This window comes from Schistocerca gregaria, chromosome 4 (genome assembly GCF_023897955.1).
Source record: "Schistocerca gregaria isolate iqSchGreg1 chromosome 4, iqSchGreg1.2, whole genome shotgun sequence".
NCBI lineage: Eukaryota > Metazoa > Arthropoda > Insecta > Orthoptera > Acrididae > Schistocerca > Schistocerca gregaria.
The window spans coordinates 420009701-420024320 of NC_064923.1; the positions used below are offsets into that span (position 1 = coordinate 420009701).

The 14620-nt window shown below is 36.9% G+C and overlaps 1 protein-coding gene across 2 annotated transcripts in view; it reads right to left on the minus strand.

Annotated features, from left to right (window-relative positions):
- Positions 1-395: 395 nt before the first annotated feature.
- Positions 396-14620, minus strand: part of LOC126267160 (GON-4-like protein) — a 177936-nt gene continuing 163711 nt past the window's right edge. For both annotated transcript variants that reach the window (XM_049972107.1, XM_049972108.1), the window contains 2 exons: positions 7400-7580; positions 396-1781 (listed from right to left, as the gene is read on the minus strand). In XM_049972107.1, coding sequence (XP_049828064.1) covers positions 1632-1781; positions 7400-7580 — 331 coding nt within the window. In that variant the 3' untranslated portion in view covers positions 396-1631. The remainder of the gene's footprint in view (positions 1782-7399; positions 7581-14620) is intronic.

The following is a 14620-nucleotide window of genomic DNA, read 5'->3' on the forward strand; positions in this document are numbered from 1 at the left end:
ATTGTTTGTTAGTACACTTGTCATTCAGTTTTATGGCACTAAAGTCTTCCTGTGCTCTTGGTTGCCCTGTTTCCCTTTCAATGATATTCCAAATTGCTTCAATTTTATTATCAGAGTTACTGATCTCACACATGATACACATGCTTCTGGACTTTTTAATAACTTTTCTTAGTACCGCACAATAGTTTTTATAATATTGAACAATTTCGAGGTCAGTACTCCCTCTTGCTGTTAGATACATTTCTCTTTTACGGTTGCAAGATATTCTTATTCCTTTAGTTAGCCAAGGTTTTTTATATGTTTTCTTGGAATTATGTTTCACTGTTTTCTTGGAAAAACAATTTTCAAATACCCTTAAAAATGTATCGTGAAATAAGTTATATTTCAAGTTTGCATCGGGTTCCAGAAATGTGGTTTATTATGAAATCCACGTATGTAAATAAACCAAACAATTTCAAATGCCCTTGTATGTACACATAACAAAATTTTTTCAACAAATGTTTCATAGAAATAAATTTAGGCATACTTCAAATATTTACATTTTTCTCTGTAGAAAATTTAAGATCTAGGTTGTTTGTAAATAATATAAAAATGCAAAACAATTACTCTGACATTAGCAGTAACAAAAAAGTTATAAACTTATAATGCAGCACTCATTTGTAAGTAAATAAAAAACCTGAATGTTATTATAGACTATTCACTTTCACATACAAGATAAAATGAAAACAAACCAAGTTTCCGTATCAGCTAAGTGAACTAGTGAGTGAGACAGTCAGATTCTGGAGTTTACAAAAACAATACAGTTCACTTTCATGCACCACTTCACAACCACATGTACTGAGTACGTAATTACCATCTGCTGCTTCCATGTCTTTCTCAACAAAACTAGGTACTGTGTGGGAAAAGTCCAAACTTCTATGAGATTGGTACATCATTTAGTAATCTAAAGAAACTTGCTACATGAACAAAAGTCAAACATAAGAGTACACCTGTCTAAAACAGCAGTCTTCAGTACCAGAAACTAAAGACTATGAAATTTAAGATGTTGCTTTTGTCTTCAACTTAAAGCTTTAGAACAACTTTGTTCCAGCAACAATTTATTCAGTTGCAAAGGGCCCTGTTGTGACACAGACATTTTTTTCTGCTTAAATACAAATGCTTCAATGTTATTTGCATTTCTGAGTGAACAAATGTACACACAAGCAACCACAGTTCATGGATGCACAATCATACAGTTATATTATATAAAACATACATATTTATCACTGACTCAATAATCTTAGAGTCTAGAAGAAAGAAAGAACTAAATAATACAAAGTAGTAAGAGGAACAGTACATGCAGCATCTACAAATCTTGAGACCTTATTTTAAAGAAAATACAAGCTTCTAATAATCTTCTTAAGTATTTCACATTATGTTTTTAAGACTAGGCATGTTTAAATGCGATCACAGCAGTTATCAGTCTTATAATTAATGCGCCTTAACTCTACACATCAGAATGTACAATGTTTATAACACAATACAAACTCAAATTTATACCTAATACATGTTCAGACTCAGTTTTCATTGAAGTAATGGCTAGTATTCTCAATACATCACCAATGAACAAGTGAGAATGCCATTAATGTGTTTTACGTTTTCTGTTCTTTTGGATGGATGTACCTCAACCATATTTCTGGAAGAAGGTCCTTAGGATGGTCTTTTGGTGCTTTTATCGTGTTTGAAGCATATGGGAGAACATAGTGAATTGTCCCTGGTGCCTTCTGATGTTCAAAATAATGCTGAAAATGAAGATGTTAACTGTACACAAGAGTTTGCAATATTTTAATGCAAATGAACTGAAACAAAGGTATAGTTGAATGCTATTCTTATGCTAAGTGATTAACTTAGCCTCATACCTGACAAGACAGAATGGCATTTATAAATAAACAACATTGCACTTACAAATAGCTTTATTTAAATTGCTCAGTATTGCAATACTTCACCTCCATAATTTATTAAGTAATGGCCTCAAAATGTATCACACATATTAGGCTTAGTATTGAAAAAAAAATACACACCATAAGACAACAAATAGGGTGACAGCTTTCTTCTCTTTGAGTTATAGGAAGGAAGAAGGAATTGTTAACGAGTCTCCAGTTATGACATACTAGCTGACTACCCAGCATTAATGCACCTTGTTTTTATTCCAGTTCCATTAGTCCATCTCCTCCAGTCCTCACTCTCAATCTATTTTCCCCTCCCACCTCTCTATCCATCTCCTCCCCCCCTATATCTGTTTCCATTTCCTCTTTCCCCGTCTCTGCCTGTCCATATCTTCCTCCTCCCTTCTATCTCCACATTTTCACCTCCACGCCAATAGGAGGTTGCTGGTCCTTAACCCCACAGTATTCTTTCTAGATAGTAAGTAATATGTGTACTAAGTTTGGCTGAAATTGACTCAGGTTCTTAGAAGCTGCTTTAGAACTGCCACTTTTTATTTTCACACATCTCCTGAACCACATGTTGTACAATGATATATTTTTGCAAGTTCAATTAATGGTTTACGTGAATGCTGTCTGCAAACTGTGTTGTCAATTGAATTATTAGTAAAGAAGCAATAAATTAAAAGATCATGTATGGTGCAGCACTTTTACTGCACGAACAATGGAATTGTAGTAAGTGATAAACTTTTTTCCTTTCATAATCTATTTTGTGTGTGTGTGGGGGGGGGGGGGGGACACTAGATCGCGTGTTGAGGGGTGCAGTTGTGTGTAAAGTTCATTGCAAGTCATTAAGTGCTCTCATTCTCAAATAATAGACAAGTATATTCAAGCTATGGATTAGTGTATATAAAAGAACAAGAGGAATACAAATGCAGGGGGAAAAAGGAAGAATGACAGTGAGGGCCTAACATCTCATTAACAAGTAATGCCCTTATATATATGAAGAAAAAGCTCATTTGGACAAGGATGGCATAGGGCAGTGGCTGATGGCCTCACCACAAAAACCATCCAGATATTAACCAGAAGTGATTTAAGAAAAGTTGAAAACAGGTTAGCTGGGCAGGGTTCATAACATTGCTCCTCCCAAATAGGGAGAAAAGAGAGGCTTTACTAACTTCATTCATATTTCAACATTGCTTTTGTCCTGGATAATTTCCATTGACATATTAAATGGACAAAATGTTGATTTCATGGTGCCAGGAGTTCTGTTGAAGAAATCCAGATACTGTTCATGAACAAAACAACTAACCAATTACAAGAAACCATTAACTAAAGTGAAAAGACAAATACAAAAATGCAATTACTGAAACAAATAATGAAATATGAATGATATGAAAATCCAATGTTGAGCTTTTGGACTTAATATTTGCCATGATATAGGAAGAAAATTAAATGAATGAGGAATATATCGGAGCTGTAACAGAGAGAGAGAAATCCCTCTGACACAGACTAATGAAATATACCCATTTTGGGAGAAAAGGAAAAGAAGGAAAAAATGTATGGCAAAATATAAAGTCAAAAGGTTTATTAACCACAACATTGAAATTAAAACATAATGCACATATATTTGCATCAAAACATTCAAATCAGTTACCTGTAACATAGCTACTACCATCATCTTCTGACCCAGACCCTGTTGCTCCCACCCTACACCCCTTTTTTACTCAGAGAAAATCCAAACAGGTGGAAAGCTGGGGAATATACAGTATATACAAGAACAATAAGAACAGAAGGTCAAGAAGGAAGTGTTCTTATTAAAAAGGGTATACAGCAGGGATGCAGTCTTTCTCCTCTAATGTTTAATCTATCAAGAAGCAATGAGTGAAATATAATGACGGTTGACAAGTGGATTAAAAATTCAGGGAGAGAAGATACTGATAACAAGTTGTTGTTGTCTTCAGTCCTAAGACTGGTTTGATGCAGCTCTCCATGCTACTCTATCCTGTGCAAGCTTCTTGCTCTCCCACTACTTACTGCAACCTACATCCTTCTGAATCTGCTTAGTGTAGTCATCTCTTGGTCTCCCTCTTTGATTTTTACCCTCCACGCTGCTCTCCAATGCTATATTTGTGATCCCTTGATGCCTCAGAACATGTCCTACCAACCGGTCCCTTCTTCTTGTCAAGTTGTGCCACAAACTACTCTTCTCCCCAATTCTGTTCAGTATCTCCTCATTAGTTACGAGATCTACCCATCTAATCTTCAGCATTCTTCTGTAGCACCACATTTCAAAAGCTTCTATTCTCTTCTTGTCCAAATTATTTATCGTCCATGTTTCACTTCCATACATGGCTACACTCCATACAAATACTTTCAGAAACGACTTGCTGACACTTAAATCTATACTCGATGTTAACAAATTTCTCTCCTTCAGAAACGCTTTCCTTGCCATTGCCAGTCTACATTTTATATCCTCTCTACTTCGGCCATCATCAGTTATTTTGCTCCCCAAATAGCAAAACTCCTTTACTACTCTAAGTGTTTCATTTCCTAATGTAACTCCCGCAGCATCACCCGATTTAATTCGACTACATTCCATTACCCTTGTTTTGCTTTTGTTGATGTTCATCTCTTCCAAGTCCTTTGGTGTCTCTGACAGAATTACAATGTCATCGGCAAACCTTAAAGTTTTTATTTCTTCTCCATGGATTTTAATACCTACTCCGAATTTTTCTTTTGTTTCCTTTACTGCTTGCTCAATATACATATTGAATAACATCGGGGACAGGCTACAACCCTGCCTCACTCCCTTCCCAACTGCTGCTTGTCTTTCATGCCCCTGATAACAAGATGACACTGCTATCCTCAGTAACAGTGAGGAGGAATTACAGGAGGTGCCAAGTGGAATGAACAGCGAAATGAAGGTTGTTCCAGCTCAAGTGCCCATGTGCTGAGGTGGACAGGGGTGGAGAAACAGCTCAAACACATGCAATCTGGGAGTGGGGCTGTAAACTATATGATTGTATGCCCATAGGCAGGAGTGAACAAATGGCTAGCAAAAGCAACAGTGATCAGCAGTAAACTGAACACCAAACTTTGTGATCAGATACAGTCAGTTCCGGGGACAAGATACAGTCAGTTCCACAACAAAGTGTGCACCATTATTTGCATGAAATAAGACACTATCAGAAATATCCGTTTACATGAAAATACAAATTATTACTGACTGCATAATTACCTAATAGTTAATCCAGTCACCGTCATTATCAATTATAGCTTGACACCTTTTGGGATGCTTTTCACAAGATTTTCTTCATATTCTCTCAGTAATGACCTCTATATTGTCTTGATTTTATATGACAGCTATTTCTAAGTATTTACTGAATTTCTTTTAAGATTTATGTTAATATACGACCTAACATTTTCCATCAGATTTGCATCCAAGACATTGCAGTTCAGTCTATCATAGACATCCCATTGTCTTGTTTCCACACTGTACAGAGATGGCTGCCATGTTTCAGATTATTATCCTCTTGAAGCACCCAGTTTGCGTTGTTCGACCCAAATAGCTTCTTAAAGGACCTCACAAGGGATTTTAATAAATCTTGCACTTCTTTCAGTGTTTAAACTGGCTGTAAATAATTGCAAATAGCCAAAACCATGTTTATAGAAACATCCCCTAACATGCACTTTTACCAGGTGTTTGACAGTCCATTGAAGCTATCTTTCACGCTTCATACACCAGTCTTTTGAAAGACAAGATCAGGCCCAAAAAAAAAAAAAAAAAAAATATAAAATTTACAGGGAATAATGCCTTGTGATACTTCAGATATTTTGTATTTGTTTTAAAATTCAATCGACAAAACAAAACATTCAACTCTCACAATGTTTATCCATACACCGTGCAAAAGTTGATTGATTACAGATTCGAGACCACCACCAGAGATGTCACTGCAGATGTTATATTTAAAATTATGGCGTACGCTTTTTGTGGAACTGACTGTACTTGGTGAATGAGGGAATTCTGCTATCTCTTACGCAAAATAATTCATGGTGGGTGAAGAGAGGAGGCTATGAGAAGCAAACTAGCACAGGCAAACAGAGTTATTCTCACTAAAATAAGTCTACTAGTATAAAAAACACACTTTCATTTAAGGAAAAATGTCTGAGAATGTACATCTGGAGTACACTGTGCTGAGTGGAATTCAATCATGGATTGTAGTTATAAAAGTAGAATCATAAAGTTTGAAATGTGATGTTACAGAAGGAGCCTGAAGATTTATTGCCCTGGCAATATAAATCAAGAGGTTAATGCAGAAATGGCAAGGAAAGGAAGGTATAGGAAACACTTAACAGATGAAAGGACAGGATGATAACAATACATGTTAAGACATAAGGCATTATCTTCCACAGTACCAGAAGAAGTCACAAAGGGTATGGCTGATACTGTGCTAGTCACTTTTGCTGAGAATTTCCTTTTATGCATGTACTGAAAATACAACTTCCGGCAGCTTTTAGAAACAGATAGCTAATATTAAAAGCTAATACAGCTTTTTGGGGGAAAAGAAAGAAAAAAAATTCTACTGGCAGAAGGTTACAGGTGGCCTCCACAAAGTCGGTTATCACAGTGGCACTCTAGCTGAAGTTCCTGCAGATTAGAAGTTGGAGATACTGTCATACCACAGTTGCTGGCCTAGGGCAACTAGTAAAGAACAAGTCACAAACACTACCTATATTTTGAAAATGATTTCAGATCTTTAAGACATCACTTAGGCTATTCACCTCACAAATTCTATTGTTTACAATCACTGTTGACACACAGCAACAATTTGTGTGCCAACAAATGTAAATATCCATCTTCTTGGAATCACAGTACATTTCCATATCCCCCACATTGTTCACAAAAGCATTATACAGTTTACATAATGAAGGTATTCGTGTAACTGCCTCACTGACACTCAATAACATGAATATATTTACAACAAATGGGGCTATGTGTAAGGTTGTTTACATATTTAGATAATGCAGAGGACCGTGTGTTCTGAACCATGTCAGAATAGGTAGAATAGGAATGTCTTTAAGGCATGCACTGGTGATACAAAATTTTTCTTGCTGTGTTGTGTATTATACCACACTAATAACATATATAAAAAACACGGATACTCTGTAGCTAGCTTGCATGAGAACATGCCCAATACACAGTCCCGGGGAACACAACTTTCCAATATTTTAAAAAAATGACACTTTCTTTCCCTCGAGTTTTTTGTCAGTCGTATTGTTACAGAGTGATATGGTCTGTACGGCAAGAAGAAAATCTCAGAGAACTGATATCCATAGTACTCTTTGTTACATTTGTTCACAATGTATTATGATAAGACTCAGTTACCAAGTAAAATATCACAGTGGAAATTACAGATAGCTCTTCCACTGCATGTGCTTTCAACATGTTCCACTGGAAGATTTATAGTATGTACCTTAAAAGGATGCTCATTGGCATGTTTGTAAATGTAAAGATACAGCTGCCTTGGTTCCTTGGGAGGCATCATTAGTTTGGAAATGTATGGAGTAACATTGCAATATATCAGCTTCTTCGGGAAATACTCTGGGTTTTTTTGCGCATAATCCATGAATTGCTCTAATCCTATCACCAATAATCTGCAATGAGAAGAAAAATTATATTCTAGATATAATCAAAACAGAACAAAAATAGAAACTAATTTATATTAAATTTCTGACTCAGTTTTAATTACATCAAAATTTCTCTCTTTTGACCAGATCATATATGATAACATATAAACCATGTATGGATGTACACACAAAATATGAATAAGAGTATGTTGAGATATCTAACACAGTATCAGTAGAATCGCCACTATCATATGTTTGGTAAGTGGTGAACACACAGATATATGCACGTAATATTTGAGAAATATAAAACATTTTCATCTAATAACAGAGATCAAACACACCTAAGTTTTGACTTATATATCATCCAGGCACACAACATATTCAGGAAAGACTGCAAGCAGCCACTTTCTGGTACAAATTATTTTTATGCATGAGATTGTGTGCTTTGACTTGCCTATGTATGACTTAAAGAAGTTACACTACTGTTGTTCTTCATTTTGAATGTTGGAGCCTCTTTTGATATATAATTGACATAGTTTGCATAACAGTAATAGCTTGGAACAATGGAACACCAGACTACACACAAATAATGGACAATAACATTTATAGTAATGGATTATATAGACAAAAACGGTAGTATTTCAAGACAATTCTTAGTTTCTACTCTTAATTTACATATGCTCAACTCTTTATTCCAGACAGACACACTTTTGGCTATAAGCTTCATGAAAACCACAAATTAATTAATTATCTATCTCTTTTAAACAGATGACTTTAAACTATTTGCTAGAAATGACATGAACCAAAATGAACGGTTCGTATTGTCAAATGATTAAGTGATGACTTTTGCATTCAACCTGGCACTGACGAAAATGCAGAACAAAGCATTGTTAGAGGGAACTTGTACAGGCAGAGGACACTCATTTGGATGAAAGTATCAGTATTAGAAATCTCGAACATGGAGAGGTTCACAAGTACCTTGGTATACAAAAAAATACAGAAATTGTAAATGAAACAGTAAAGAAAGGAGTTTTTCAAGAATACTGCACCAGGGTCAAACTATTGTTTGGCACTAAATTCTGCTCTGTGGACAAGGTAATGGATACAGTGAAAGCCTACAACCTTTCTCCTTTCACTTTTAGTCACTTGGGATAGACCTGCATGCCATGTTTTATTCCTAGTACAATCATTTATTTATTTTATTTTATTTATTTATTTTTTGGAATAGTCATACCAGTGAGCTATGGTAGACAGATGGATGCATTTTATTACATTATTTTTCATCCCTTCTTTATTCTCAACTGTCCTCGTTGTATCAGCGATTTTATTTATGTGATTCATTTCTGTCTGCTTCTGGTGATTGGTATGGAAATTTGAGTGGCATGGAGTGTGTCATCCGCACAAATGTCACAAGATAGCTTTCATAGATACTGAGTGTACAGTCTCATGGTGCCATCAACTTTAATTTTATTTTCTGGGTAGCAAAGAAGACATGAGGAGCAAAGATGAGTGGGGATCTGCAGGTTTGGGAGGCCATGGTTGGTAGTCAGGCTTCCACCTACCCCACCCAACACTTTCCAGAAGCACATCTGTTCTTTGGTGGCATCATGTTAGGCGCTCATATGCTGACATTGGAGATGAACAGTTCACTTTCATATGTGCTCCATGAATTATATTCTCAATGAGGGTATTGTACGTGAAATATATAGCTTGAAGTACACACCTGTCCATTCCTTTTGAGGTGGCATCTGTTTGTAGACTCGAGGGAGAGTTTTTCATTCATTTAATTAATTAAATTTTGAAGACAACTTGATTGCATAGTGGCCTTTTGCTGTAAACAACAGGCACATTTTGTAATCATGGCTGCATAAGATTTATGAGTGACATACCTTAGGTTGAAACATTCCTTTGTGTGCCACATTAAGTTGAGATTACATATGTGTGAAGCATACAATTAAGTCAAGAATAGATGCATATGAATTCTTTTGTACAGACAAGTATGCATGAAGGGTGAGTACACTGATTAACTATTGTCTCCAGAGCATCTTGTGGTTGCTGGCTGCACAGACAACGAGGAGAGAACATGCTTGATCAAAGTTCAGTCCAGGATAACATGTGGACAATTATGTTAATATATCTAGCATGAGTCTTGTCCAAGTTGTTTGTAGATCTTATTTTGGAGGGAATATTTTACTGACCTTGAACTAATTAAGTGCATGTGAAAATGTGTATTGACAAGTAGGGGATTTGATGTGTCATAATAATATTTAGTGAGAGACGCAGTACAATAACAAATAAAGGAAAAGATTAGTATAAAATAATAATGATGATAATAATAATAATAACTACCATGAATAGCACTGTGCACCCCAGAGCTAACACTGACAGACAATACCTGAGGTGAAAGGATGAAGGACAAGGTCTGAGACAGATAGAGCAGCATTTTGCAACGCCATAGTTGGATTTGGCAGGTGTGTAACCCAACACACATGAATAACCCTGCAAATGCATGAAATAATAAGGTCTGAGGTGGGAAATGAAATAAGAGGAATTATAACCTCAGCTAAAGTTGTTGCAAGAAATTTATTGCAAATACAAAAGGTACCATCTTACAACTGGAATGTAATGTCAAAAGTGAGGCTCAGAACTTGCTGAAACTACCATGAAGAAAGAAATCTCTGGATGATTAGTGCCAAAATTGTCTGAAAAATTCGAACATTGACAGATATCAGACACATTTGTGGTTAAAAGGGGAAGAATAAGCGCAGAGTCAGAGTCTCTAACAGTGGTTGGACAACATTAAGGACTACATATGAAAAACTATGAAAAAGTAATAGTGAAACCCATTCAAGGTAACACATGTTGGCTTTGCAAAGTATACCTTGATACCAACTAATATCAGGCTACCCTATCTTGATGAAGAATGACTACCTCAAGATACACAATAAGGTGTACTTACGGCATCACTGGCAAATTTTCAGAGCTCTAGGACTATTAAATTTATCCAACAAACTGTGCAATATTAATAGTAAGGTGACTAAGAAGAATTTGAAATATAAGAATCTGAGCACTGAGGCTGACTGAATGTTGAATATAAAAAGCTATATCATTGGTGTCTTGGGATAAATGCCTCATAACTTGAAACATACTCTGTCTAGACGCTGAACACAAAATACGACACTGTGCAAAGCAATTCATATCTTGTGTAAAGTAATACAGAATAACTTAGCTCAATACATCTATTACTCAAGAAACTGGAAGGTATGGCAACAATAATACGTGATTCAAATGGCTCTGAGCACTATGCGACTTAACTTCTGAGGTCATCAGTCGCCTAGAACTTAAAACTAATTAAACCTAACTTAATTAAACCTAACTAACCTAAGGACATCACACACATCCATGCCCGAGGCAGGATTTGTACCTGCGACCATAGCGGTCGCTCGGTTCCAGACTATAGCGCCTAGAACCGCACGGCCTCTTTGGCCAGCAATAATAGGTGTAAAACACAAACTGACATCAGTAACTACATGGGCATAATTATTTTCTGACAGTCTACAATTCACTTAATGACGTTACCTTAGCAAGGAGATCTAAATTTGATCTATGTCATCTACATTAAGTCCACCTGAGAGTGATGTCCCTGAGGATACAGCAAGACACTAAAATGCACTGTACGGCAGTGCAGATGATTTTACTGATAACTCTTACTATATCTGTGAATGTTTCTTTGCCTCCTTTAATCTGCAGTCTGCAGATGCTTTTAGTTTTGCTGCAACTTTATCTTTACTCAGAGGCACTATAAAAGTTGAAGACCAGACTGAGATTACTGTGTGTCTGGGCACAAACAATAATGAGGCATTGTTTGTATTAAGTAGCCTATGGACAAGGAGACCATATGCTCACAGTGAGATTCCACTATATAATGTCCTGCAATTTTAGTACCATAATTACAATTATATCATTGAGATGAACTCTAATGCAAATACTGTACATCAAATACTGATCAGAACTATCCAGCAATGAGGTCTAATACGTTTAAATGCATAGTACAGTGGTAATACATCACTATGGCTATTTAGTAATGTCAATCAGTTTTTCATACACCAGTATCACACAGTATGGTAGTGTTTAAAGATGCAAGAGGGAACTAATAGCTGAAGCATTCAAAACAAATTAAGAGAATAATAATAAAAGTATCTGTATTAAGCCACTTAAGTATAACTGTGAAAGACATACAGATGTGTGTGATAAATAGTCCTCAGCTGCAGTGCTGAACCAAAATCATAATCAACTTTTTTGAATCACGGAAACAAATTACATATTACGAGTATTGCCCTGAAAGTAATGCACCACAATGTTTTTTCTACAGCCTTCCTCCAGCGCAAAACAAGGGTGAGTATGCCCTGCTGGAACCAATCCTTGGCCTGGTGGCAGAGCCAGTGCTTCACTGTATGAATCACCTCCTCATTGTTCTCAAAACGTCTTCCGAAATGTCTTCTGCGAATGTATCTTGTAATGTCCCAAGGACAGAAAACCCCAATTAACAATTTTTTTAGAAACTTAGTGTAGGGAAGTGAGTTATCTTGACAGTGACGGCAACTATTGACGATAAAATCTACACTGCTAACATTTTGATTAATACCTGTATCACTCAAATACTGAGAATAGCTTACAAAAAGGGGAGATGAGAGGAAAGGGTTATCATATATCCTTTATCAAACATCTATAGAATAAATTCAAAATCATATGAATGAAGGTTAAATCCAAGAAAGTAATTCAGTCAAAGATAACATTTACCATGGAAGAGAGTTGTAGCCGCATCAAAAAGGAAATTCAATGCTACTACAATGCAACTCGGATATGGAAATGTTCAGTTAGTTAGTTGTGCTTGAGTCACTCAAGAGTACTTTTGCGATAGTTGTCTGGATGCAAACACTATTAGATTGTTTTAGTTTTGGAAGTTTGGTAATTCGTGAGGTAGAGACTTAAGTATTGCTCAGTCATTCGACTGATGAAAGTTAATTTTTACCATTCTCAATGTGACGCTATAGTAAGACGGGTGTTAGACTTCAATTGAGTGATATTAGTTTATCGGACTTAGCCTTCGTACTGATAAAACAGTAACAAACCTCGAGAGCAATGGATCAACGACAGAAAAGCAATTCGTAGTCTTGAGTAGGACACAATAAAACGAAGACACAAAGAAAGACAAGTACGCCGATTAGTCAAAAGTTGTTGTCAGCATCACGATTACTGAACTGAACAGAAGATAATCGGTGTACGTGTGTTGTAGGAACAAACAATTAATTACAGACAGAACAATAAAATCGGAGTCAAAAGATAAATCTTATGTGTCACCTAACTCATTAAATGGAGAATACAATGTGTATTAATGCAAGTTGATTGACTCTTTAAACATTTTAAGTGACTAAATGAGTACATGAATAATGGACAGCGAAAAGTGATTAGTTTAAACCAGTATTATGGCATATTAAAAAAACAATTACTCCAACATAAGTTATCTCTGGAGTTACAATGGACTGTTGTTAATAACTGGATGTAGCAACGGCATTGCAACAGAATAGCAGACAGCAAAATTTCATCCTCGCTAGGTACGATGTGAAAAACGACCATAATGATTAAATCAAGAATCAAGATTTTATTTCATCACGGAACTAACTGGGCATAAAAATAAAATTAAATGATTGCAGTTTATCAGTTCGCACAAGCTTACAAGAAGACTGTTGCGGACAGTAAACAGAATATTTCGAAGCCATGCAAGGAGTTATGTTCTTACGAGAGTTACAGGTGCTGCTCCATGTCATACCGACGGGGACGAACTATGTTACAAGTCATGTCTCACCCCGGCGAGCGAAGGAAGAGGGAAGGGACGTCACAGTCTGTCCTTGCGAATGATAACATCAGTTTGCTCCAACGTGTCAGGTGTAACAGTCATGGATGGTCTCCCTGACCTGCTGTAAATCATGGAGCTCCGCCAAATCATCTTCTGATGACCTGACCCTCCATGCCCAGTGACTAAGTGTACTTCTGTTAACAACAGATGCTCCACAGACTTTGCACAAACATTCGTGAATATTCCCCATGCTTGCTTTCTCTGCGACGAGAAATTCAATGACAGCACATACAGGGTGTTTCAAAAATGACCGGTATATTTGAAACGGCAATACAAACTAAACGAGCAGCGATAGAAATACACCGTTTGTTGCAATATGCTTGGGACAAAAGTACATTTTCAGGCAGACAAACTTTCGAAATTACAGTATTTACAATTGTCAACAACAGATGGCGCTGCAATCTGGGAAACTCTATAGTACGATATTTTCCACATATCCACCATGCGTAGCAATAATATGGCGTAGTCTCTGAATGAAATTACCCGAAACCTTTGACAACGTGTCTGGCGGAATGGCTTCACATGCAGATGAGATGTACTGCTTCAGCTGTTCAATTGTTTCTGGATTCTGGCGGTACACCTGGTCTTTCAAGTGTCCCCACAGAAAGAAGTCACAGGGGTTCATGTCTGGCGAATAGGGAGGCCAATCCACGCCGCCTCCTGTATGTTTCGGATAGCCCAAAGCAATCACACGATCATCGAAATATTCATTAATGAAATTAAAGACGTTGGCCGTGCGATGTGGCCGGGCACCATCTTGCATAAACCACGAGGTGTTCGCAGTGTCGTCTAAGGCAGTTTGTACCGCCACAAATTCACGAAGAATGTCCAGACAGCGTGATGCAGTAATCGTTTCGGATCTGAAAAATGGGCCAATGATTCCTTTGGAAGAAATGGCAGCCCAGACCAGTACTTTTTGAGGATGCAGGGACGATGGGACTGCAACATGGGGCTTTTCGGTTCCCCATATGCGCCAATTCTGTTTATTGACGAAGCCGTCCAGGTAAAAATAAGCTTCGTCAGTAAACCAAATGCTGCCCACATGCATATCGCCGTCATCAATCCCGTGCACTATATCCTTAGTGAATGTCTCTCGTGCAGCAATGGTAGCAGCGCTGAGGGGTTGCCGCGTTTGAATTTTGTATGGATA